The sequence below is a fragment of the Triticum urartu genome, chromosome 4 (genome assembly GCF_003073215.2).
Source record: "Triticum urartu cultivar G1812 chromosome 4, Tu2.1, whole genome shotgun sequence".
Lineage (NCBI taxonomy): Eukaryota > Viridiplantae > Streptophyta > Magnoliopsida > Poales > Poaceae > Triticum > Triticum urartu.
The window spans coordinates 120,759,878-120,787,774 of record NC_053025.1 but is presented as its reverse complement, the minus strand read 5'-3'; the positions used below and the strand labels follow the sequence as shown (position 1 = coordinate 120,787,774).

The 27,897-nt window shown below is 40.4% G+C and overlaps 1 protein-coding gene across 1 annotated transcript; it reads right to left on the bottom strand.

The window, feature by feature from the left end:
* Window positions 1–9,423: 9,423 nt before the first annotated feature.
* Window positions 9,424–13,900, bottom strand: LOC125551001 (WEB family protein At5g55860-like). Its single transcript, XM_048714142.1, has 3 exons — window positions 13,654–13,900; window positions 12,455–12,642; window positions 9,424–11,337 (listed from the first exon to the last, which is right to left on the bottom strand). The coding sequence occupies exons 2-3, from the start codon at window positions 12,611–12,613 to the stop codon at window positions 9,586–9,588; spliced, it is 1,911 nt and encodes a 636-aa protein (XP_048570099.1). The 5' UTR covers window positions 12,614–12,642; window positions 13,654–13,900; the 3' UTR covers window positions 9,424–9,585.
* Window positions 13,901–27,897: the final 13,997 nt, after the last annotated feature.

The window sequence follows — 27,897 nt, the reverse complement described above, 5'->3', positions numbered from 1 at the left end:
AATGGCAAGTATGAGGACCGTTTTGGAGCGACCCACAAGTCGCGGGACTGTTTTGGAGCAGGCCGACGAGTTCTAGGACCGTGCGTGTAATTTACTCCTCAAGAACTCAAGCATACAACTAAAGAGGCAGTAGTTCCTGGATATTGTTTATATCTAGTGGCCAAAAACTTTCTTTCGTGACTACCATCACCCCACCTGACCCCCTTGATCATATATGTAGATGTGTCCATATTCAACCTAACAATCCCAACAGTTGGAGGTCTCCACACAGCCCATCATGGTAAAGGACCATTCTCCTTTGCTAGAATATCAAGAGATCTGGTCATCTCCTTAACGAGCCCCATTGAGCGAATGAGTTGGTACCAGACCTCTCTGTGCACATATTTATTTCTGCTATTCCATACTGCCCACATCGTCGAAACCATAATTGTTGTACTCTCTTTAGACATATATTGAGAATCCAAAATATGTCTAGTCCAAGTTCCTGGAATCAGATTAGGTTATCTAATTCCAAAAAACCTCTCTCCCTCGTCCCGATATGTCTTGGCATGGATGTAGTGCACCAATGCATGCTGCAGAACAGGCAAGTAGCATCTTCATTCGCATGTCTCTGGTGTAATTTTGAATTAGCAAGTAGGAAACCTTTTGACAACCGCCACCAGAATACTCGTATCTTGGGTTGCACCCTGAGCTTCCACAAAGATCTCTAAACTCCCCTCTCCACCCGAAGAACTCCCAGGAACATCATGAGAACTGCATTGTCGCTCCTTCACCTTTCTGTATGATAAACGAACAGTTAGAGGCAGCACAAACGGCTACCCTAAAAAAATTTCGGACTTCAAAAAATTTCCGAAAATTAAAAAATGAGAATTTTGAAATAAAATTTTTGTGGATTCAGTAAATGTTTGTGATTTTTAAAAAATGTTTGCATATACAAAAAATATTCACAATTTTGTAAACAAATGTTTCATAAATCAAAAAATGTTCATGATTTTTTAAGTTCTTGTATTAATTTTTTTAATGAAATTGAACAAATTTCGCCAATTCAAAAAATATACATGAATTGAAAAATATCAAAAAAAATTCAAAGACCGTTCGTGACTTACAAAATAGTTTGTTGATTCAAAAAATGGTCATGCATTTTAAAAAATGTTCGCTAAATCAAAAAAATATTCCTGAATATCAAAAATTGTTCCACAAAACAATTTACAAAAAAAGTTCGTCGATTTTAGAAATGTTCACCTGTTTAAGAAAAATATTTTAAAAAATGTTTACAGTCTTAAAGAAATGTTGGAAAATAGTATAAAATGTTAACGATTTTAGAAAATGTATAAAAATCTGTAAAAACGTTCATGAATTTGAGAAATGTTCATGATTTCAGGTATGTTCACGAGTTTAAAAAAGTGTTCATGATTTTTTAAAAATTGTTCACGATTTCACGAAAATGAGAGTGATAGTGTATCTTAGTGATGCAGCAAAATGTGGTCACACCCATTGGAGATTTTTTTTTTCTCCCCTTGCAACACACGGGCCGTTTTGCTACTAAGTTCCATGTAATAAAACCCTAAAAACCGCTCAAAAAAACCCCACCAATGCCTCTTATAAGTGATAAAAAACGTTTCACACAAGGGAATCCCTGATTGGGCCGGCAGGCAGTAGGAATCTTCTATACTGCGCTCTGCATGCTGGGAGAAGACACAATGCACCTGTTTGGGCCTCCCATGTCCAGGCGGCCTGTTTTTTAAGTTTCTTTTTTCTACTTTAAAAAGTTTCGAAAAATAAGAAAATGAGAATTTTGAAACAAAATATTTAATAATTCATAAATTTTTGTCGATTCAGAAAATTTTCGTGATTTTTTTTAAAAAGTTCACATATTCAAAAAGTATTCGGAATTTTGAAAACAAATGTTAGGGAAATCAAAAAATATTCATGATTTTCTTTTAAATAACATGTATAAAAAAGTTAATGAAATTAAACAAAATTTTGCCAATCCAAAAAATGTTCATGAATTGAAAATATCCTAAAAAATTTATTCGTGACTTAGAAAATAGTTTATTGATTCATAAAGTGTGCTCTGATTCAAAAAATGATCATGCATTTCATAAAATTGTCCCATCAATTTTAAAACGAATGATCGTCGATTCGAGAAATATTTGCCTATTCAAGAAAAATATTTTAGAAAATGTTTGGAACTTTAAAAAATGTTTACAAATAGTATATAATGTCATGAATTCAATTTTGTTCAATGATTTTAGAAATGTTCGAGAACCTGTAAAAACGTTCATGAATTTAAATAATGTTCACGATTTCAGATATGTTCACAAGTTTATAAAATGTTCATGATTTTTAAAAATTGTTCATGATTTCACGAAAATGAGGGTGATAGTTTATCTTGGTGATGCAGCAAAATGTGGTCATGACAATTGGAGATTATGATTTTTTTCTACCGTTGCAACCCTACGGGCCGTTTTGCTTGTAAGTTCTACATAAAAAAAAACCTAAAACCCGCTAAAAAAACCTAAAAGTGGTTTAAAAAAAGAAGAGGAAGTGGGAAGGCCACGATGGCGCCACCGCGCGGCTGCCAAACATTCGTGCCATCAATGACCTCCATCTCACCTTCGACCTCCCTTCGTTCTACAGCACGCCTGTTATCATCGGTGCTGTAGCTAGCTTACTTAGTGTTGCTTGTTTCAGGGGCTCTGTCAGAACTGCTCACAGGGTGTGCACCATGGGCAACAATGGTTTCTGGATTTTGACGGTGGAGAATTGGTTCCGGTGCGGCTGTCCGGACACCACCGCGCCCACCGCGCCGTTGAGCAGCTGAATCCGGAGAGGCGACGGGGATAGAGCAGAGTCCTGAGTCCCTTGCAGCCACAGTTTGGAGCATGGCGATGCCTCAAAGCCTCTCACGGTCTCACGTCTGGTACTTGTACTTCCACCTTTGCCTAAAATCGCCGCGTCTGTTGATTTATTAGTAGTAGAGCACTTGAAAAAGGTCTTCACATGCTGTTTTCTAATGGTCTGATTTCTTAACTGGGATCTGGGTAGAGGCCCTTTTGCTCTGGAAAAATGAGTACTCTGGAGATAATGAATTAATGATGCGTTGATGCTAAAGGGCCTGAAGGGATCGTGTGAAGAGCACCTGCTGAGATTCTTCTGAAGGGTATTTACCTCTCCCTTTCAATGCCTTACCGAGCCTTGCTCAGGTGATCCCTCGTCACTGTTTGAGTTTTTTATTTGCTTGACAAAATTTAATGAGACGTTTTGGACAGCTGACATTGAATTGTTTTGGACATTGTCTGAATTGTCTAAACGTGTTATAAAAGTGAACAGATGGAGTAGTATTTTTAAAAAAACAAATTAAGGTAAGAATGTTTCTCTTCCACTGCTCGGACAGTTCGGTGTGTATTTTTAGTGACAGATATCAAATCTGGTATCAATGAATTGAAGACTCTACTCAAAAGTTTTGAGAGAAGAATTTGACACAACGTCAAACAAAGTTAAAAAAAACTTTCCAACTGAGTGGGAAAATAAATCCCTCACCTTACAAACTCTCGAGTGCGAGTAAATATGTGGAGAGAAGGTTTTAGTTTGTACTAAAAAAGTTGTAGACCATTGTTTTTGAGATTTCTACACTGACTTGAATTATTTTCATGGGATAACTTTATTTGTTCTCTCCCCTTGACTTTATCAATACTTTATTCATGTCTTGTGATTTCTGTACTCGTGCTGACATAGTTACAACTCTGGAAGCTTATTTTGAGGAGATATAAAGGATAGTTGTGATTTCTTTAATGTGGAACAAGACATCGCCGAATCAGGCAACGAATATCAGAGAGCGGCATTGGGAATAATATTCTCTTCATGTTATTGACCCATACGAAATAGAAAATGCTTCTAATTACTACTAACTAAATAAACGTTCACGTCAACTATGGCAACATCCATGTACTCTTCCAGTCTCCCTGTTTTCCTTGACAGCTCCATTGGTGCTTGAAGCATTTCGTTTGAGATAGTGGCCAAGAAAACATGTTCCAAATTATGTCGACTGTGTACAACCAATGTAAGGTACCACTGCTTACTGAAGTCACAAATGATAAAACAAAATTGAGATTTAATGAACATTTCTTTACTTCTATATTATGTTTTTGTATGTCTTATAAATCCTCTCATTTTTTTTGCGGGTTTATAAATCCTCTCATACATAGTCACACATACTAACGGGTGCAGCAAAGTGCATTTTCATGATCTAGTATTGTCTTATTACTCCTTCCATCCCCAAATACATGTCATATAAACTGAGTCAAAAAGTCAATGCTTTCAAAGTTTGACCAAGCGCATATATACAAAAATATAAAGATAAACAATACCAAATCAATATCAATATATCTATCAGTAGATATATATACATAATGTATTTATTCAATATTATAATTGTTAACCATTTCATCTATATTTGGTCAAACATATAAAGTATTGACTTTATTACTTAGTTTATACGTCATGCATTTGGGAACGGCGGTAGTAACTACTTTGGCTGGTCTTGTAGGAGAACAACCATGTAGGACTTGCTGGTATATGGGGAGAACTTTGATTGTGGGATGTTCTAGTGCATTAGCGGAGCTACATGCAGCTTGAGGGGTGGGTTGGGGGGGGGGGGGGGGCACTTAGATCAAGGGAAAATGAACATAAATGTTATCGATTACCATTTAACAAACACTATATTTTTGACTACCTTGCATTTTGTTTGATGTATTTTAGGTAGTGTGAGCTTTCATATCCTCTCGTAGGCAAATATCAACTCATGTTTCGTTCTCCTAACCTTTCAACTCTTTCTTATCCAGTTTAGTAATAACCATTCCTTTTTCATCTTTCAAAACATAGAAGATGGAAAGAACTACAATCTAGTGATGTATGTTAAATCAGCAGAATGTGCCGAATTGGCAATTTCACTAGCAAGCTCGGATGGGTTGCAGAAGTTGGCTTCACTTACTGTAGTGTTAGTATCATTTTTCTCAATATTTGGTCATGACATGGACGACAATATTTCCATTGGCTTAAAGGGTTTTGTTTTTTAGAGTTGTTGGCACTTCCGACTGGAGAAAAGTGGAGCGAAAATTGACCGCTAAAGAAACAAACAGAATCTCAAGACTTCAGGTAACATCTAACAAGAACGAAGTTGTACGGTTTGATCAAGTATCACCATTGCCTTCAAACACATCCAGAAGATAAAATTATACATTAATACTCTTCATATTGATAATGACAAGAACTAAAAGCAGGTAGAGATCCAAGGCTTTAGAATACTGAACTATACATCAATTGAAGAGCAAAACTATGAACACAAGCATTGTTGCCGGAAGCATGATGGGTTTCATGGGTCTAGACGTAAGTCATAATAATATTGACAAGCCAGAGAAAATGATTTTCCATGATATACGTGATCAGAACTATTACAATAGATTAAGATCTCAGCTTGAGAATCTAATATATGATGATGCATATACACGGATATATACGGACACAGTTAGCTCTAACCAACTAACTAACATGACTTGATTGTTCAACTTTCTCCTACAAACTCAGCATGTGCAAAGGTTGGGGGGGGGGGCATTGCCCCCTGCCTCCCCCTAGCCATAGTATAATCATTGAAAAACTTCTTTGTAGAGGTTAGATCAAGGGAAGATGAATGTAAGCATTATCAGTTCCCGTTTAAGAATTATTATTATTGACTTCCTTGCATTTTGCTTGATGTATTTTAGGTAGTGTCAGCTTTCATATCCCCTCGCAGGCAAATATCAATTGCATGTTTCCTTCTCCTAGCCTTTCAACTCTTTCTTATCCAGTTTACTAATGACCCTTCCCTTTTCATCTTTCAGAACGTAGAAGATAGAAAGACCTCCAATCTCGTGATGTATGTTAAATCAACAGAAGGTGCCGAACTGACAGTTTCACTAGCAAGCTCTGATGTATAGCATAAGTTGGCTTCACTTAGTGTAGTGTTAGTATAATTTTTCAAAATATTTGGTCATGACAAGGACGAAAATATTTCCATTGGCTTAAAGGATTTGTTGTTTCAAAGTTGCAGGCACTTCTAATTGGACAAAAGTGGAGCAAAAATTGGCCGCTAATGAAACAAAAAGAAACTCAAGACATTAGAAAACTTTTAACAAGAAGCGAATTGTATGGTTTGATCAAGTATCACTATTTCCTTCATAAACGTTCTGGGGATAAAATTATACATTAATATTCCTGGTATTGATATTGACAAGAGCTAAAAACAGGTAGAGATCCAAGGCTTTAGAATACTAAACTATACATCAGTTGAAGAGCAAAAATGTAAACACAAGCACTGTTGCGGGAAGCATGATGGGTTTCATGGGTCTAGCATAATAATTGACAAGTCAAAGACAATGATTTGTCATGTAATCCCCGAGGGGTTCTCCGTATATTTACGACGAGGAAGCAATACATGGTCATGACTGATACAATAGATTACAAGATCTCAACTATATGGACACAGATAGCTCTAACTTACTAACTAATTTGACTCGATTTTTTAACATTCTCCTGCAAACTCAGCATGTGCAAATGTTGAGGGGGTGGCATTGCCCCTGCCTCTCCCTAGCCGTAGTATAATCATTGAAAAAACTTTTTTGTAGAGGCTTAGACCATGGGAAGATGAACATAAGTATTATCGATTCCTGTTTAACAATTATTATTTTGGCTTCCTTGTGTTTTGTTTGATATAGTTTAGGTAGTTTGAGCTTCAATATCCCCTCACAAGCAAATATCAACTGCATGTTTTGTTCTCGTAACCTTTCGACTCTTTATTATCTTGTTTAGTAATAACTCCAGGCTTTTCATTTTTCAGAACATAGAAGATGGAAAGACCTACAGTCTAGTTATTTATGTTAATCAGCAGTAGCTGTAGAATTGATAACTGCACTAGCAAGCTCTAATGGGTCGCAGAAGCTAGCTTGAGTTACTTGTATTGTTGGTATCATCTTTCTAAATATATTTTTCAGGTTGACGACAATATTTCCATTAGTTTAAAGGGTTTTGTTGTTTTAGAGTTCTTGGCAATTCCAAGTGGACAAAAGTGGAGCAAAAATTGATTGCTAAAGGAACAAACTAAACTTCAAAACTTCGGATAGCATCTAAAAAGAAGGGATTTAATGGTTTGATCAAGAATCACTATTGCTTTCAGACACGCTCAGGGATAAAATTATACATTAATATTCTTGATATTGATACTGACAAGAGCTAAAAGAAGGTAGAGATCCAAGGCTTTAGAATACTGAACTATACATCAATTGAAGAGCAAAACTTTGAACACAAGCACTAACATAATGTAGAATATTTCACCTAGCATTAGGAAAAATATTTTGCTGCTAGAAGTATGATGGGTATCATGGGTCTAGACAGATGTCATAATAATATTGACAAGTCAGAGACAATGATTTGCCATGATAATCCTAGAGGGGATCTCAGTGTATTTATAGTAATGAAGCGATACGTGATCGCAACTGTTATAATGGATGACAAGTGTAGGATCGAGAGTATATTGACGGGGTCCTGTATCAGGGGTGGCTAACACCAAGGAGCCCGGCCTCATCAACCACAAGGAGGCCTATGGGCCCACGACGTAGCGCCAACGCTAAGGGGCCAGATGACCTTCTTGACACCCAAGACTAGAGGGCGGCGACGCCCCCATATCGCATCCAACATGTGAACCCCAAGACTTCTCTTGTCTATATAAAGGGAGGTCTAGGGTTCATCTTGATCATCTTGTTAGGAATATGCAACTTATATTCCCATGAGCCAAGTGACATGGTTAAGACCATATTTCAGAACAATTGCCTTCTTGGCCTCACGGTTTTCCCCTCAGCCTCAGCATGGGCCCTCTTCAGAAGCCCTCTTAGCCGCCTTGTCCTCAAGGCGGTACTTGAGAGGCATCTTAAACAAGTTCGTGGCTGCAACAAGCGATTCATATCAGAGATTTGTAACAATGTTTTTGCAGAAACTAATATGAATTCAACTTAAACAGTCAACTACTTATTGGCTGATTTTCTTGCTGACCCTTTCCATGCTGTACCCATGACTTAACCAACCATCTAAGCAAGGAACTTCTTTATATTATTGGTCGCCGCCACCGAAATAATAACCAATGTTTTAGCATGTCATTTATTTACCAAGCAAAACCACAACAGCTTAATCACCCAAGAGCAGGAGCGTAACATAGTTTTCAACTGGCAGTGATTTTCCCGCTACCGCAAGCCTCTGCCTACAGCTTTAAACTGAACCAACAAGTTATCATGTCATTTATTTACGAAGTAATGCTTAGAAGACTAATTTCCCGAGGGCAAGAATCCAATATACTTTCAGAATGTGCATTTTAGATTATCTTTTCTAGTACCAATTCTGAACACAGCACAACAGTGAAATCTCTACAAAGACTTATATTTAGGAACGGAGGGAGTATTATTTAAGCTCACAGTATTTAAACCGAGAATTGCTCGCATGTCATGATTTATTTATTTATTGTAGTCGTAATCCCAGTAGTACGCATTTAGGAATATCATAGTTAAAGCTAAAGAGGAATCGTCCTAGCATAATTTACATTTCAGAAGCTTACAGCAATAATGCAAATACAGATGGTTGAGACATAATTTTGTAGCAAAACACATGTCAGAGATACAATAGATTACATGTGAAGGCGCCCAGTTAAAATTATGTCTCAACCATATGAATCTCAAGACCAAATAACAATTGGAATCTGGACTGATAGGTCGCTTCCCCCATTTGATTTTTGCCTGACATACAAACATAAAACTAACTAATTCATTCTTTATTTCCAAAGAAGAGGTGATATAACCAGGTACACATGAGATCAAACAATTCTCCTTCAGCAACACGTGAGATCTAACCAGGTACTAAAGAATCAGTACACAAGCTAATTGTCACTGAGCACTTGACTGGCTTTAGCAAGCTTGCTGTTTAATCCAAATATCACCTCTACATAATGTGGTTGTGGAAATACAATTATCATCTCACCTTCATCTTTTCCTCACCAGTAAAGGTCATCATTTGTTGAACCTGGCAAATGCTTCTTTTTTTCTTCTTCTAAATTTCAGGTCTGAACACCAAATCCGATTCTCCAATGTTAATCTGCAAGCAAATCATTATAGTTTTCACAGAAGCGACATGGAATTAATTACACAGAAAATTTGGATATGCGGCAGTAATTAAGTGAAGAAAGCAAACAAATTTTTTAACCAAATTCTTGCCACAATAGCACTCAGGAAACCAACCAGACCGAGGGATCTATCAGAATATGAACCAACATGTTGTCACTCCATACCATACCATTGAAAAGCATCAATAAGGTGTGGTTTGATTTGGACTTTTAGAAACAGTAGATTACCACCAAAAAGTACAGACATACATATACAACATGAACATGGGTACGCGGCAAAAGTTAGGAGTTCAGCACATTACAAAGGTACAACACTACTAGAAATATACTCGTACAAATGAACATGTGTTAAAAGTTTGAATTTGCAAGTAAGAGCCTGGGACATATTATGAGTGGGAACTGCCATCGGCATTGTTCTTCTTCTTATGGTGGAACATTCCTGTGATGCTGGGCAGCATGAAGCTCTTCCGCAATACAGCTTTGCTGTTCTTCTGATGACCGTTGCTCTTCTCATTGGCTTTTGCGGCAGAAGCCTTGTGAGATGGAGCGTCTGCCAGTGATGTCGCTCCCACCGGAGGCACGTAGGTCTCGGCGTTTTTGTTTTGTTCTTCCTTCTCTCGCCACCTCTTGAGCTCACTTTCGACCGCCTTGTTTGCTGCTTCCGCTGTCTCTGCCTTCTTTAGCGCCTCCTCTGTTGCCAGTTCCATGTCCTCCATCTCCTTGCGGGCAGCTTCCAGTTTCTTGATCGCCTCATTCTCGCTGGCTCTAACAGCGTCCACCTGGGCCATAGCAGCCGCGACCTTCATCTCTGCCAGCTTCTCCGTCTGCTCTACCTTTCGGCTTAGAGATTTGAACTCCTCCTTTGAGATCGTGATGTTTGCACCTGGCTCGGATATTGAGGCGCGGACAGCACTTGCCTTTTCTGATAGTTGCTTGATCTGATCAAGAGCCCTTGTTTCAGCAGCTTTTGCTACTTCTGCTTCCTTCAAAGAGGACTGCAACTTTTGCTCTGCTTCCACTAATGAAGCACGTGCTGCTTCAGCTTCTTCTCTTAACTCGGCTGCACGCTTTTGCATCACCTCAGCTTCCTGAAGAGCATTTTTTGACTCAGAAGACAACTGCTCGAGGGCCAACATCAGGTCATCAGAAGCTAATGTTGCATCTGATTCTGTGGCTACTGCAGTCTCAAGATCAGATTTACACTTCTGGAGCTTAACATGGAGGTCCCCTACAATAGATTCAATTTCTGCATCCTTATGTTTCAGCTGACTGTGTTCCTCCTTTACAGCCTGTAACTCCAGCCTCAACGATTCAACTAAACTGCTAAGAGAAGTTTGCTCTTGTGCAACTTTCTGCAACGTTTCTTTAGCATCATCCAACTCTGTGCTGACAGCAGAAACAGACTCCAAATCTCTATCTCTCGCATCTTCGATCTTCTTCTGCAAAGATGCAATCTCAGAATAAGTCTCATCGAGTTTCTCTTGGAGACCCTTGAAAGCTACAGGATCAAAATCATTTCTCAAATTTGACAATTTTCTCTGAGCTTCTTCCAGAGATTCTTTACAGGTTCTCCTGGCAACATCCTTCTCAGCAAGGATGTTTGCCTCCTCTTCACGTGCTTGCTCTGTGGCTGCCTTAGCATGCATAAGTGACTCTTGAACCATTGCAATCTCGGTACGGAGTTGAGATGCCTTTTCCTTGTTTGATTCAGAAGACTGCACAGACTCTGCTTCCTGCTGGGCAGCAAGTAACTTAGCATCCAGTGAGGTTTCAAAATCCTTTCTCATTTTTCTAAGCTCCTGCTTTGCTGCATCAAGATCTGCCAAAGCAATAGCATACTGTTCCCTCGCATTGTCTAGCTCCTGCTTCAAAGGACCATCCTTTCCAACGGCTTCACTAGAGCTGCCACCTTCGAGCTCCTTCGTTCGAATATTTGCATTTTCTGTTACCCGGATATTCAGTTCTTTTGACTTGTTGACTGCATCAAGCTTATTTGTTAGATCCACAACGCTTTTTTTAGCCCTCTCCAGCTCAGAGAGGGCTTGGAGTCTGGTAGTCTCGGCATTACTCAGTTGTTCCTTGTATTTATCCAACTCTTTCTGAGCCAAGTGCAGTTCTGTCTCCTTAGCCAACACCCTCTACCACAGACAAAATTTAAATATACAAAGGATCAGCATAATAATATGGTACCAAAATACAAGCTAAATCCAAGTGAACTAAAACTGATTGATCCTACAAGGGTTATGTACCATCATGTGTAATACAGAAAGCAAGATACGTGAGAACCCTCCTACAGTGGAGATGACTTCCTCTGCTGGTGGAAGCGCCATGGGCTCCACCCTAACCGTCCTAAGCAGGGGGGGCCTGTCGTCGTTGATTATGCTCACAGCATGGTGCAGCTTAGTGGATCTGGAAGCAGCGCAACACTGCCGTCTAAAATGGGGAAAGGCCATTGCCTTGCTGCTTGACACCATCTGCGTGGAAGCATGTCTGTGGGCTAAAGCATGAGCGATTGCCCTTCAGGTGTCACTGCCGGCTGTGATTAGCGCTAGGGACGTGTGCGTTGTGGTTGTACTTGGTCCACTCTTAGGCTTGCAAAAAACTTTTTCTTCTATCAAATGCATCGAGACCAAAATTCTCTACCAAGATACTAAACTTTGTGCTTTACTAAGATAAAGGATGTGTCGATAGGATAAATAATTTTCAGGTACAACTAAAGGTTTCATGGCACATCATGCCTAGTACAGAAGTTTCTCTTAAGACAAACTGTGACAGCTGCCAAAAATGTCCAAACATACCACAGATATTAGTAATCAAGAACAAAAGACAGTTTCTACAAATACAATATTCTGATATACATGTAAAATCACTTTCCCTTGTGTCTAAAAGTGGATGTTGCAACCTCTATAATAGCTGAGTGCTTTCTGAAACTGAACTACAGGCAATAATCTATAAACGTTTATGCAAATGTCAAATGAACATTGGGAAGGCGACAAAAGAAAAGTAAACGGTACGCTACAATCTGATGACTTCACTGTTGATACAGAGTATGATCTACACATCTGATCACAGAAACCCCTATTTATGCTTAGGTTGGCAATTCAAGCACTAATATAGCTTTTCATCAATGATACCCGCACTCGATTATTATTCTTAGATAGCTGCAGTTGCACACAATGTATACAAAAAATTCTGCATGCAGGCCTATCATATAATTACGTATTAAAGCCACAATTTTCTGCTAAAAAATAGTACCTCTGCTTGTGGGGCCTGTGCCTTTCTGGTGGCGGATCTTTCAGAGGAAAACCGGACCTCGCCAAACAAACTTACTGCAGCTTTAACAGATTCAAAAGGAGCCCTTGTATCTATTTCTCCAATCTCCGTCTTTTCTGAATCAGCGTGTGGTGTCCCCATAATCCCGTTGCCACAATAATGTATGCAGCCTGTGACAGAAAATAATTGCAGTTACATCAAGTTATATGCAATAAAATGGATCTGTTTTACAAAGGGGTCCAGTAGATTCTCTGATGACCAGAAATAACCTATGATCTAGCAGCTAAATACAGTGCTGATGATTAGTTTTACGATATTCAAGGGATTAAAAACCCTAAGTATGTTTATGAGGTTACTGAATTTGTCAACAATCTCATTAGAAACAACCACAGCTTTCCTAAAAATAAACCACAGTACATTTATCCCTTTTTTCTTAGATCAACCCCATTGATCACACTCCCTGCACTAGCAATTTCATTACCAAAACACCATTGCTCCCTGATATGTAACTCTTATACAACACCATCTGCCCTCTTAATCTCTTATTCCCCCTACCACACTGTCTCCAGCCCCCTCGTTCGCCTCCACTTGATATAATGCTCATTAAAATCATGAGCTGATAAATGTGATCCAGCTTTTTGCAATGCTGAATACCACCAAATAGTAAAGGGTTGCAGCAATAAGTTCAAAGCGATACTTTCGCCATCCATGACAAAGGTTCTCATCAGACACTAAAATAGATACCAGGCTCCTAAACTACAATGATGGTAACAAGGAATCAGCAACAGAAATGTGGCCGTCAATTCCCCAGATAAATTATTACCCAAATTAATAAAACAGAGAATCCAGCAAAAATGCATATGCAGCCTGCACCTTGAGCTAGTAGTCCAGAAATTTCTCGTGAACACTAAACCATACAACATGCTAGGTATGTTCCTCAAAATTTGTCGCGAATCCAGCAAATTCACAAAAATAATACTACGATAATTTCCTCGGGACGTCGCTAGGTAATTGCAGGCTCGCCGCTACACAACAAACCAATCGTCGCGATCCAGCACGTAGCTGCCACAAAATTCACGGCCGTGTGTGTATTTCCGCCACGCCCACCACGCGACGACGATCAGGTGATGGGAGAAAAAGTATTGAAGCGAGTGGATTGGCCAATGCAGGAGGAAGGGTACCTGACGCGGCGGTGGCGGTCGGAGGAGCGGTCTGACCAAATTCGAAGAGGGTGCGGCGCTGGAGGTCCTGCTGCGCCGAGGCCGAGGACGAGGAAGATGGTGCCAGCCGGCCGGAGAGCGAGGTGGCGGTGGCGCGGAGGGGGGAGAAGAGATCAGGTCGTCGTCGGAGGGGAGAGACGACGGGAGCGAGGGAATGGAGGAAAGGAGAAAGGTGGGTGGTGCGGTGGCGGGTTTCACGGGGCGTCCGCTCCTGTCTTGATATATTGCAAGGAAGCCCCTGCGGCGGCTCTGCTTTCCAAGGGGCCCTCTCCTAATTTACGACGTGCAATATGACATAGGCGCAACTGGGCTGGGCCTCACGAAACTGAATGCACGCTCAGTTTCTCAGATCTTATTCCGCGCCTTAAGCGCCAGTTATTGAGCTTTCATTAACTGGTGCACACTCTCCCAGCACTAGCTGACGAATAGGCCGGCCCATGTAGAGTTTTTTTTCCACTGTTTTTTTCCACGCGGTTTTTCTAGGCCTTTTTTCTAGCGGTTTTTCCTGAAAACGCGTTTTACTCGTTTTTTCTATTTTTCTTTCTTTTTCCTTTTTAGTTTTTATTTTATTTTTTTTTTTTCAAATGCGTGAAGTTTCTTCAAATTCAAAACTTTTTTGCAAATCTGTGAAATTTTTCGAATTTTCGCGAATTTTTTATAATTTTATAAACTTTACATTTTGCAAACTTTTCAAAATTACGTAGTTTTTAAAATAGTGAAAAATCAAATTCATGATTGTTTTCAAATTTTATATTTTTCTACTTTTTGTTAGAAAATCAAATCCCTGTAATTGTTTCTAGTTTTTTTGATTTTTTTCAAATTACGATCTTTTTCCAAATATTTTTGAACTTTTTTTCAATTTATAAACTCCAAGGCTTGAACTTTTTTCAAATTCATGAATTTTCTCAAACTTGAGAAAAAATCCAACTTTGTAGAACTTTTAAAAATATATATTTTTTCCACTTTTATGAACATTTTCCTTTTACAAAATTGTCAATGGTCTACGTTTCTTAGTCAACGGTCTACTTTCTTAGTCAACAATCGATGGTCCACCAGTTAAACAATCTTTTAAAATGCAGATGGACAGGCCGAAATACTCGCGCATGAGAGCACCTTTACCTTAGTTAGCGCCAAAGGCACCAATTAGGAGTCCTCTCTCGGTCCCTCAAAAAAAAGGAGTCCTCTCTCAGTTTCCCATCTGAAAACCTTTTGAATTCTCAAAAAAAAAAATGAAAGCATTTTGTTAAATTCGACGCTGACAACATCGTTAAGTATGCTACTTCATTCGTTTGCTGTGGAGATAATTCAGCAAATGGACTCTTATCTAGGACTAAAGTTGCATTGATTTCTCGATGCAACCAGCTGTCAATGGACTTTGCCGAAATATTGTTTAAACACTATCTCCAGAAAGCTAATCAAGTAGCAGATGAGTTAGCTAAGCATTCTTTTAGAGCTAGACCTTCGAGTTCTTGGGATGATGTAATCCCTAACTTTGTTTCTCATTTACTTGTAAACAACATGGTCATCGTATAAGGAATAAAGTCTATTTGCTGTTAAAAAAAAGTATGCACCACATATAATCTCAATGGCTTAAGAAATAAACAATTCTATCTCAAGTGCATGTGCACATTTTGGTTGAGTAATAGTAATACTTAGCGGTGTTTCCTTCCTTCCATTCAAGTTTTGATAGTGAGCTCGTGGATTCACCTCAATAATAGGAAGCTCCAATATTTTATTCAACTGTGTCTATTTGGGTTCTCAAGGACAAAAACCACGGCCCAGCGCATGGACGCAAACACATTTTTTGTCTGTCACGCAAATTGGACCCAAGCAAATCCATCCTAAATTTGGGCCGGATTTGCTTCCACATGAACGTGAGATGGACAGGGCACGTGTCTGCTTGGTGCCTGGCTCAGGCCCACGCGTCGGCACCCAACCACCACCCGTTGGTCCTCTTTAATGCCACGCGTGCCGAAGGGCCCGCACGCCAGCCACCCAACCTCCTTCCCCGGTCCTTTTTAATGCCCAGCGTGTGCGCGGGGGGGGGGGGGGGGGGGGGGGGGGAGGGGGAGTCCTCTTTCTCCCTTTGCCCCTAGCCACCATACATCCCCCTGCCCCCTAGCCACCGCCCATCGCCCACCACCAAAAGGTCGTGAAAGTGGATCCCAAGGAAGGCCGGGAAGCATGATCATGAAGCTGACTCCTCCTCCGGGTTTCACTGCTACGCAGCAAGCTTCACCTTAACGCCACTTGCTGGCCCACGGCAACGTGTGTACATCAACATCGAGCATGCGAGCAGTACTGGCAGGAGGCAACCCCAGTGCAGTGGCCTGACGTCCGCCCGTCGAACGCCTAGCACCTGAACCCACAGAGGATCCTAGTGCTTGCCATTCCAGCCTTTGGCTGTGCGCGCGGCCGAGGATACACCACCCCAAGCTTAGCTCCCCGAGGACCTCCATCACGACCCGATGTATGCCATCAACTCGCCATTCTGGGACACTTGGTTCCTCGACGAGCACGACGCGCGACGCCAGTCATACTTCGCCTCTCGTGCGCGTGCTCCTACTCCCTTGCCACCCTCGCCACCAGCCGACGAGGCCTACAAGAAGGCCCTTGAAGACTCCAAGCTCGACAAGCTCACCAAAGGGGAGGGCATGGCAGAGCAACTAGTCGCATCGGCGAAGGCAATGTCGTCGTGCCCGAGCAGCAGCAGCAGCAGCCCAAGGACCAGCGTGGGTAAGCGTCATTGGTAGGGCAATCATGGTCGTGGACGACTATAGTGCCCTGAACGCCAGAGTGGGTGTCGGGCCCGGACATTGGGTGGGGGCGGACACGTGGTCACCGGAGCAGCGGCAGCATCCGGAGCAACATGAGGAGGGCCCGCTGCACAAGCGCACACGCTTGCGCCACAGGCGGCAGTAGTCCCGTGTCCTTTTCCATGGAATCATCCGGCCTTCATCCACCTCACCAACGAGGACGACGGCAGCAACGACGAACACAACTAGATCTAGGTTTTATTATCTTTTTTTAGTTTAACTAATGTAAGTCAGGACTTTTGATGGCAATGTGAAATATTTTTAAATTAAAAATATTGTGTGAAATTTGAAATGTGTGTGCTGTGTTGGGTGCACCTACAAGTCAACCCAAACAGAGAAAAAACTAACATTTTTTGTGTCCATTTGGGTCGGTCGGTTGGAATTGCCATAATAATAAGGTTTAGTTACGGGCATGAGTATCTTTTCCAGCTTCTACAGAGAAAAAAATGTCTCCTATGATTCTGGAAAACAGAAATAAGAATGAATGTAAAATCATATTTTCTCTAGTAGGATTGAAATTTCTGTTTAAATGGGCCGTGAAAAGACACAACATTTTTTTCCGAAATATTTCATTGGAATTTCCTATCAACATCACTCAACCGTGTCGAGCAAATAATGCTAAGTAAAGACTTTTATAAACTGCCATCATGTGATGTGATCAAACAACCAAGAAAATCCTTCCTTTTCCGCCGCCGCAGCAAGCAGACACCGAGAGTTCGATACCCAATCCGCCTGCTGCGCCGCCACCTCCGCGATGAGGGCCAAGTGGAAGAAGAGGATGAGGAGGCTCAAGAGGAAGCGCCGAAAGATGAGGCAGCGATCCAAGTAGGTGAACAACGAGGAGAAAGCTGAACCTTGTATCATTGCACCAGTATGTTGGGATGATAGGGTGTTCTGGTTCCTGATATGTCTGGGTTGTTGTGATATTTGGGTGATGCCAACCCTTGTAACATGAGGATAATTATATGCTTTCCATCGAGGCTGGATATTCAGCTTAAGAAATATTATCATCTATTTTTGATTAAAAAAAAGAAAATCCTTCCTTTTGTGAGAAACCTACTGTAGAAAAATATTTAAACGGCTTTGAATAACGTCAAACCTTTGTATAGTCGTTCTGATCAGCAGTGTGGCAGCGTGCTGGTGTCACGGGGAAGCATCAAAGGACGAGTATATAGAAAACTAAAACAAAGCGACACTGGCAACATCAAAGTCAAGCAAAAAAAATTGGCATGTGATCTTGCGGGTGCCACGGACCAAAGCACATCAGCAGTACGTCAGAATACGTTTGTGTGTGTGTTTGGAGGGTGCAACTTCCAAGACGAAGGGAAAGGAAAGGAGTTGATACAGGATCCGGACTCGTAAAGGCACGACAGGAAGACAGCTGCACTGCACTCAATTCTGACCTCGCCAAAGAGCTTGACCTACTCCAGTCCACTCCACTGCCCGGTGGAGCGAGTGAAGTGACCGGTTGCATATGCACTGTATCGTGTCGTTTAAAATCCGAGTAAATTGCTTTTTTCTTAAACGACACAAAGAACAAATAAACTGCGTTTTCACCCTGTGCACGTTCAGGACATATTTTCAAACTCTTTGGTTCAAAGAATCATGGCTTTTCTTGACTGAATGTATGATAATTTGACCCTGTGGTGATGGGACGATGCGGATGCACAGTACCGTGTGTAATGTGCCCCACGTCGTCATCATTTTCGGGTCCAAACTTTCGGAAAAGACGGTGAACATTTGTACCAACGTCGCACAGAGGAGATGGGTCCAACGTGGACCTGAGAATGGAGCAACAAACCCCGGTCACGGCCCCACGAGTCCAGGACGATGTGTTCCTTGGTGACAGAAATAAAAGGATTTGGGCGGGAGTTGCTCTTGTTTGTTTGTTTCTTTTGAAAAAAATATGGCGCCGGGGTCGGACAACATTATTTGCAGCTGATGATGCCTTAGAGGCTTAGATCATTTCTTAGATGCCACGATCCCGCAACCTTTAGCTATAAGACCAGTATTCCCAAGTCATAGCAAATGCAGCAACCAGTCCAGTAGGGTATTAACAAACAGATCCTTCCTAGGAAGAGAACATACCTCTCACAGATGGGATCGAAGAGCGCCACAAAATGACCACAGATAGGGATCCCATGGGCATGCCCGCTTTAAACAAATATGCAGTTTAAATTTAAAAAATGAAAAACAAAATTCCACCATACATCTTTGCGACATGTGTGCGCGGCACAAAGTCTTATGAAAATAAAACTCTTTTTGTTTTGTCTGCATGCAAAAGATAAATTTCAGTGCTTCTAAATAGCGTTCGACCATACAATTTTTTCTGTCCTTTTTTCACAGGCCAAAGAAACTTTTTATTTTTCATCAGAACTTTCTGAGCACACATAGGATGTGAAGATGTATGCGCGAAACTTTTTTCAGAACTTTTTGGCATTTAGAAATGAATTTTCTGAAGTGGCTTCATATGCCCATGGATTCACCATGTATTTTCCCAGACTCTATTAACCTGTATCCTCGTCCTTTGGGACCTATGAAATGAAAGAAATGCATGCACATTCCGAAACCATTCTTCACTGTCGCCAATCATTTTGGCTAAGACTCGAACAGAAGTTGCTGATTGGTCAACCGCCGAGGCTAAGCACTTGTTTTATGAGGCATGCCGCGAGAGTGGTCTTTCAATTTTCTTATCTTCGGGCAACAGTCTTGTACTATTAAAACTTTCTTCTTAATCAATGAAAAGTGGCAAAGCTTTTGCCCTTGTTTGAAAAAAAGAATGTTAGTCGCCACTCTCTAAGCAAAAGCTTTCACTTTCTAACAAAAATAAGTAAGAAGGAGCACTAGTAGCAGGAAGACTTAAGTGACCTTGTTCATTTATGTTGACATGGATGAGTAACACTAGAAGAAAGCAGACCTTTCGTCCGGAGCATTAGTCTCAGCTTGGTTTGGGCCCGGGAATAATGTGATCATTAGTGCCGGTCCCAACGGCTAAGAGTGGACGGGGGCACGGCCACCATTAGTCCCGGATCATTTTTGACCTATATGAAGGAAATATGCCCTAGAGGCAATATTAAAGTTGTTATTTATATTTCCTTATATCATGATAAATGTTTATTATTCATACTAGAATTGTATTAACCGGAAACTTAATACATGTGTGGATACATAGACAAAACACTGTGTCCCTAGTAAGCCTATACTAGACTAGCTCGTTAATCAAAGATGGTTAAGTTTCCTAACCATAGACATGTGTTGTCATTTGATGAACGGGATCACATCATTAAAAGAATGATGTGATGGACAAGACCCATCCTTAGCATAGCATATTGATCGTTCAGTTTTATTGCTACTGCTTTCTTCATGTCCAATACATATTCCTTCGACTATGAGATTATGCAGCTCCCGGATACCGGAGGAATGCCTTGTGTGCTATCAAACACAACGTAACTGGGTGATAAAGATGCTCTACAGGTATCTCCGAAGGTGTCTGTTGGGTTGGCATAGATCAAGATTATGATTTGTCACTCAGAGTATCGAAGAGGTATCTCTGGGCCCTCTCGGTAATGCACATCATAAGAAGCCTTGCAAGCAAAGTGACTAATGAGTTAGTTGCAGGATGATGTATTACGGAACGAGTAAAGAGGCTTGCCGGTAATGAGATTTAACTAGGTATGAAGATACCGACGATCGAATCTCGGGCAAGTAACATACCAATGACAAAGGGAATAACGTATGTTGTCACAACGGTTCGACCGATAAAGATCTTCGTAGAATATGTAGGAGCCAATATGAGTATCCAGATTCCGCTATTGGTTATTGACCGGAGAGGTGTCTCGTTCATGTCTACATAGTTCTCGAACCCGTAGGGTCCGCACGCTTAACATTCGACGATGATTTAGTGTTATATGAGTTATGTGATTTGGTGACCGAATGTTGTTCGGAGTCCTAGATGAGAGCACGTACATGACGAGGAGTCTCGAAATGGTCGAGAGGTAAAGAGTGATATATAGGACGATGGTATTCGAACACCGGAAGTGTTCCGGAGTGTATCGGGTATTTATCGGGTCACCGGAAGGTGTTTCGAGTGCCCACGACAAAAGTTATGGGCCTTATGGGCCAAGAGAAGGAACGCACCAGCCACAAGGGGCTGGTGCGCCCCCCATAGTAGGCCGGCCTAAGTGGAGAAGGAAAGGGGAGGATGAAAGGAAAAAGAGGGAATAGGATTCCCCCTTCCTTCCCCATCTCCCCTCTTTCCACCCCCCTTCCGTACAGAAGGAAAGGGGGGCGTAGGGCATGGCAGGGCCCCTAGGGGGTGGCGACCAAGCCCTAGGTCGCCCTGGCTGCCTCCCCTCCCCTCCCACCTATATATATGTGGGGAAGGGTGCCTCACAAGGACACACCAACAATTGTTAACAGTGTGCAGCGCCCCCCTCCACAGTTTACACCTCCGGTCATATCTCCGTAGTGCTTAGGCGAAGCTCTGCGCGGATCACTTCACCATCACCGTGATACGTCTCCAACGTATCTATAATTTTTGATTGTTCCATGCTATTATATTATCCATCCAAGATGTTTTATATGCATTTATATGCTATTTTATATGATTTTTGGGACTAACCTATTAACCTAGAGCCTAGTGCCAGTTTCTATTTTTCCTTGTTTTTGAGTATCGTAGAAAAGGAATATCAAATGGAGCCCAATTGACCTGAAAATTTATGCAGATTATTTTTGGACCAGAAGAAGCCCACGGAGTATTGGAGATGGGCCAGAGGAGTCCCAAGGCACCTACGAGGGTGGGGGCGCCCCCCTACCTCGTGGCCGCCTCGTGGACCCCCCTGACTTGTTCCCGACGCCAACGCCTCTTATATAACCCCAAACCTCCAGAAAATAACCTAGATCGGGAGTTCCGCCGCCGCAAGCCTCTGTAGCCACCGAAAACCAATCTAGACCCGTTCCGGCACCCTGCCGGAGGGGGGAATCCCTCTCCGGTGGCCATCTTCATCATCCCGGCGCTCTTCATGACGAGGAGGGAGTAGTTCACCCTCAGGGCTGAGGGTATGTACCAGTAGCTATGTGTTTGATCTCTCTCTCTCGCTCTCTCTCTCGTGTTCTTGATTCGGCACGATCTTGATGTATCGCGAGCTTTGCTATTATAGTTGGATCTTATGATGCTTCTCCCCCTCTGCTCTCTTGTAATGGATTGAGTTTTCCCTTTGAAGTTATCTTATCGGATTGAGTCTTTAAGGATTTGAGAACACTTGACGTGTGTCTTGCATGTGCTTATCTGTGGTGACAATGGGATATTCACGTGATCCACTTGATGTATGTTTTGATGATCAACTTGCGAGTTCCGTGACCTCATGAACTTATGCATAGGGGTTGGCACACGTTTTCGTCTTGACTCTCCGGTAGAAAATTTGGGGCACTCTTTGAAGTTCTTTGTGTTGGTTGAATAGATGAATCTGAGATTGTGTGATGCATATCGTATAATCATACCCACGGATACTTGAGGTGACATTGGAGTATGTAGGTGACATTAGGGTTTTGGTTGGTTTGTGTCTTAAGGTGTTATTCTAGTACGAACTCTAGGATAGATTAAACGGAAAGAATAGCTTCGTGTTATTTTACTACAGACTCTTGAATAGATCGATCAGAAAGGATAACTTTGAGGTGGTTTCGTACCCTACAATAATCGCTTCGTTTGTTCTCCGCTATTAGTGACTTTGGAGTGACTCTTTGTTGCATGTTAAGGGATAGTTATATGATCCAATTATGTTATTATTGTTGAGAGAACTTGCACTAGTGAAAGTATGAACCCTAGGCCTTGTTTCCTAGCATTGCAATACCGTTTACGCTCACTTTTACCACTTGCTACCTTGCTGTTTTTATATTTCCAGATTACAAAAACCTATATCTACCATCCATATTGCACTTGTATCACCATCTCTTCGCCGAACTAGTGCACCTATACAATTTACCATTGTATTGGGTGTGTTGGGGACACAAGAGACTCTTTACTATTTGGTTGCAGGGTTGTTTGAGAGAGACCATCTTCATCCTATGCCTCCCATGGATCGATAAACCTTAGGTCATCCACTTGAGGGAAATTTGCTACTGTCCTACAAACCTCTGCAGTTGGAGGCCCAACAACGTCTACAAGAAGAAGGTTGTGTAGTAGACATCAAGCTCTTTTCTGGCGCCGTTGCCGGGGAGGTTAGCGCTTGAAGGTATATCTTCAGATCTTGCAATCGAATCCTTTTGTTTCTTGTTTTATCACTAGTTTATACTATAAAAGAAAACTACAAAAAATGGAATTGAGGGTGCCTCATATGCTTCATCTTTTTAATATCTTTCGTGAAAATAAGGATTCCGATAATTGTGCCAAAATGCTAGAAGAAGAATGCATTAAAATGTTTGGCACTAAATCTTTGATTGATGAGCATGATTGCAATGTTGTTAGTACGGACTCTTTGAATATCCATAGTACTAATGATGATTGCACTAGTCATGATGAAAATGTCTCTTATAAGCATGTAAATTTTTGTGGAGTGCATAGGGTTTGCAAGTACACACAAAACAGGGAAGATATATTTTGCTAGAGGCATAAGTATTTAGAAACTAAATGGTTGCAAGAAAGTCTAGATGTTTGTGCTGAAAATTTAAATTTTCTGAGCCATCCTTGTGAACTTTGCAATGAACGTGGTCATTTAAATATCCAATGCAAATTATTTCATGATCTAATCGTGTCCAAAAATTGTGATGACTTCATTTCCCTTGCACATCATAATGAACTTAGTTTGCTTGTGGGTTATGAAGAAATGAAACGTATAACTAAGGATCTTCCAGAATTTGTCCTTGATAAAGTTCTTGATTTCGATCTAGAGGAAATTTATATGTATTGTGCGGTGAATTGCATTGAAATCCTTATATTTCCAATTACATAAAGACAATAAAACAAATATAAGATGAAGAGAATACTAATGAAAGGGAAGAGACTTCCCAATATCCTCTTATTATTTCTTATGATGAATCAGGTAACGAGGAGGAGCCTTCTATTCAACCAATCTCATTAATAAGGAGCTCCAAAAATAGGATTAAACCCACACATAATGTGAAGAATAAAAAGAAAATATGGAGAAGCAAAGGTAAAAAGGTATCCCTCCCAAGTGATGTTGCTCCTATTACTCATCGTGATGATGATAATTGCTATACTATTGGTGCTATCCATACTATTAATGAAGAGAGTGATTATGCTTATGATATGAAAAGGCCCAAGCTTGGGGATTCTATGTTTCATGAAGATGATATATTTAACCTCCCAAGTTTTGATATGCAAATTTATTATGATGATAGCATGCCTCCTATTTATGATGGTTATATTGATGAAACTGGGTTTGGAAGAGTGTCGATTTTAGGAAGTAATGATCCCACTATTTTGGAGGGTGTTGAATCTTATTTTGAGAATTATGAAAGTGGATTTGGAGAGGTCATGACTTTATTTAGTAATGATTCCACTATCTTGGAAGAGGTTTCAATTGATTATGATGAGAACAAAGTTGCTACTTATGATGATTATTGTGATGACACTTATGCTATAAAAAGTAGTGATGATTATATTTATAAAACTTGTCATGATTATGATTACCCTTTTTCTGAACATTACTCTTTTAATGTGGAAACAATTTATAGTATTCGAGTTTCTTGTGATACTCCCACTATTCCGAATAAGAAGAATTTTGCTTATGTGGAGAGTAATAAAAGTTCTATGCTTGTAGACCATGGAAAGAATGCTTTATGTGATGGTTATATTGTTGAATTAATTCATGATTATACTGAAAATTATTATGAGGGAGGAATATATGCTTGTAGGAATTGCAATAATACCAAGTTTCCTCTCTATGTGCTTAAAGTTTTGAAGTTATGCTTGTTTTGCCTTCCTATGCTAGTTGTTTATGGTTCCCATAAGTTGTTTGCTCACAAAATCCCTATGCATAGGAAGTGTGTTAGACTAAAATGTGCTAGTCATATTCTTCATAATTCTCTCTATATGTTTCAATTCTTATCTTTTATGTGAGCATCATTGAAATCATCATGCCTAGCTAGGGGCGTTAAACGATAGCGCTTGTTGGGAGGCAACCCAATTTTATTTTTGTTATTTGCTTTTTGTTCCTGTTTAGTAATAAATAATGCATCTAGCCTCTATTATGATTGTGTTTTTTATGTTTTAATTAGTGTTTGTGTCAAGTAAAGCCTTTAGGATCTTCTTGGGTGATTATTGTTTGATCTTGCTGGTAAAAACAGAAAGTATGCGCTCACGAAAATAATTTTCATTTTTTACCAGAGAGCCATAAAATACCAATTCCAACTGCGGTAGATCAATAAGAAAATTTCCCAGGACTTCCTAATTTCTTAGGATTTTTGGAGTTATAGAAGTATTCGAGTTCTCCAGATTGCTTCAGACAGTTCTATTTTTGACAGCTTTTGTTTTCTATGTGTTGTTTGCTTATTTTGATGAATCTATGAGTAGTATCGGAGGGTATGAACTATAGATAAGTTGGAATACATTAGATATTACACCAATATAAATTTATAATGAGTTCACAACAGCACAAAAGTGGTGATTTGTTTTCTTGTACTAACGGAGCTTACGAGTTTTCTGTTGAGTTTTGTGTTGTGAAGTTTTCAAGTTTTGGGTAAAGATTCGATAGACTATGGAATAAGGAGTGGCAAGAGCCTAAGATTGGGGATGCCCAAGTCACCCCAAGGTAATATTAAAGGACAACCAAGAGCCTAAGCTTGGGAATGCCCCGGATGGCATCCCCTCTTTCGTCTTCGTTCATAGGTAATTTTACTTGGAGCTATATTTTTATTCACCACATGATATGTGTTTTGCTTGGAGCGTCATTTTATTTTCTTTTGTTTTGCTTGCTGTTTGAATAAAATACCAAGATCTGAAATTCTTAAATGTTAGAGAGTCTTCACATAGTTGCATAATTATTCAACTACTCATTGATCTTCACTTATATCTTTCGGAGTAGTTTGTCGTTTGTTCTAGTGCTTCACTTATATCTTTTAGAGCACGGTGATGGTTTTATTTTATAGAAATAGATGAACTCTCATGCTTCACTTATATCATTTTGAGAGTCTCTAAACAATATGGTAGTTTGCTTTGGTTATGAATTTAGTCCTAATATGATAGGCATCCAAGAGGGATATAATAAAAACTTTCATATAAAGTGCATTGAATACTATGAGAAGTTTGATTCTTTATGATTGTTTTGAGATATGAAGATGGTGATATTAGAGTCTTGCTAGTTGAGTAGTTGTGAATTTGAGAGATACTTGTGTTAAAGTTTATGATTTCCGTAGCATGCACGTATGGTGAACCGTTATGTGATGAAGTCGGAGCATGATTTATTTTTTGATTGTCTTCCTTATGAGTGGCAGTCGGGGACGAGTGATGGTCTTTTCCTACCAATCTATCCCCCTAGGAGCATGCTGATGTCTACTACACAACCTTCTTCTTGTAGACGTTGTTGGGCCTCCAAGTGTAGAGGTTTGTAGGACAGTAGCAAATTTCCCTCAAGTGGATGACCTAAGGTTTATCAATCCGTAGGAGGCGTAGGATGAAGATGGTCTCTCTCAAACAACCCTGCAACCAAATAACAAAGAGTCTCTTGTGTCCCCAACACATCCAATACAATGGCAAATTGTATAGGTGCACTAGTTCGGCGAAGAGATGGTGATACAAGTGCAATATAGATGGTATATATGGGTATTTGTAATCTGAAAATATAAAAACAACAAGGTAACTAATGATAAAAGTTAGCGTAAATGGTATTGCAATGCTTTGAAACAAGGCCTAGGGTTCATACTTCCACTAGTGCAAGTTCTCTCAACAATAATAACATAATTGGATCATATAACTATCCCTCAACATGCAACAAAGAGTCACTCCAAAGTCACTAATAGCGGAGAACAAACGAAGAGATTATGGTAGGGTACGAAACCACCTCAAAGTTATTCTTTCTGATCGATCTATTCAAGAGTCCGTAGTAAAATAACACGAAGCTATTCTTTCCATTCGATCTATCCTAGAGTTCGTACTATAATAACACCTTAAGACACAGATCAACCAAAACCCTAATGTCACCTAGATACTCCAATGTCACCTCAAGTATCCGTGGGTATGATTATATGATATGCATCACACAATCTCAGATTCATCTATTCAACCAACACAAAGAACTTCAAAGAGTGCCCCAAAGTTTCTACCAGAGAGTCAAGACAAAAACGCGTGCCAACCCCTATGCGTAAGTTTACGAGGTCAGGGAACTCGCAAGTTGATCACCAAAACATACATCAAGTGGATCACGTGATATCCCATTGTCACCACAGATAAGCACATGCAAGACATACATCAAGTGTTCTCAAATCCTTAAAGACTCAATCTGATAAGATAACTTTTAAGGGAAAACTCAATTCATCACAAGACAGTAGAGGGGGAGAAACATCATAAGATCCAACTATAATAGCAAACTCGCGATACATCAAGATCATACCACCTCAAGAACACGAGAGAGAGAGAAAGAGAGATCAAACACATAGCTACTGGTACACACCCTCAGCCTCGAGGGAGAACTACTCCCTCCTCGTCATGGAGAGCGCCGGGATGATGAAGATGGCCACCGGAGAGGGCATCCCCCCTTCGGCAGGGTGCCGAAACGGGTCTAGATTGGTTTTCGATGGCTACAGAGGCTTCTGGCGGCGGAACTCCCGATCTAGGTTATTTTCTGGAGGTTTCTTTATTTATAGGAATTTTTGGCGTCGGTCTCACGTCAAGAAGGCACCCCCGTGGATGGCCCGGGACTCTTCTGGCCCAACTCTTTTACTCCGGGGTCTTCTTTTGGTCCATAAAAAATCATCAAAAAATGGCACGTCAATTGGACTCCGTTTGGTATTCCTTTTATGCAAAACTCAAAAACAAGGAAAAAAACAGAAACTGACATTGGGCTCTAGGTTAATAGGTTAGTCCCAAAAATCATATAAAATAGCATATAAATGCATATAAAACATCCAAGGTTGATAATATAATAGCATGGAACAATAAAAAATTATAGATACGTTGGAGACGTGTCAAGCATCCCCAAGCTTAATTTCTGCTCGTCCTCGAGTAGGTAAATGATAAAAACAGAATTTTTGATGAGGAATGCTTTCTAGCATATTCTTCAATGTAATTTTCTCTATTGTGGCATGAATGTTCAGATCCGAAAGACTCAAGACAAAAGTTTATTGTTGACATAAAAATAGTAATACTCCAAGTATGCTAACCAAGCAATTATGTCTTATCAAAATACCATAGCCAAAGCAAGCTTATTCCTACAAA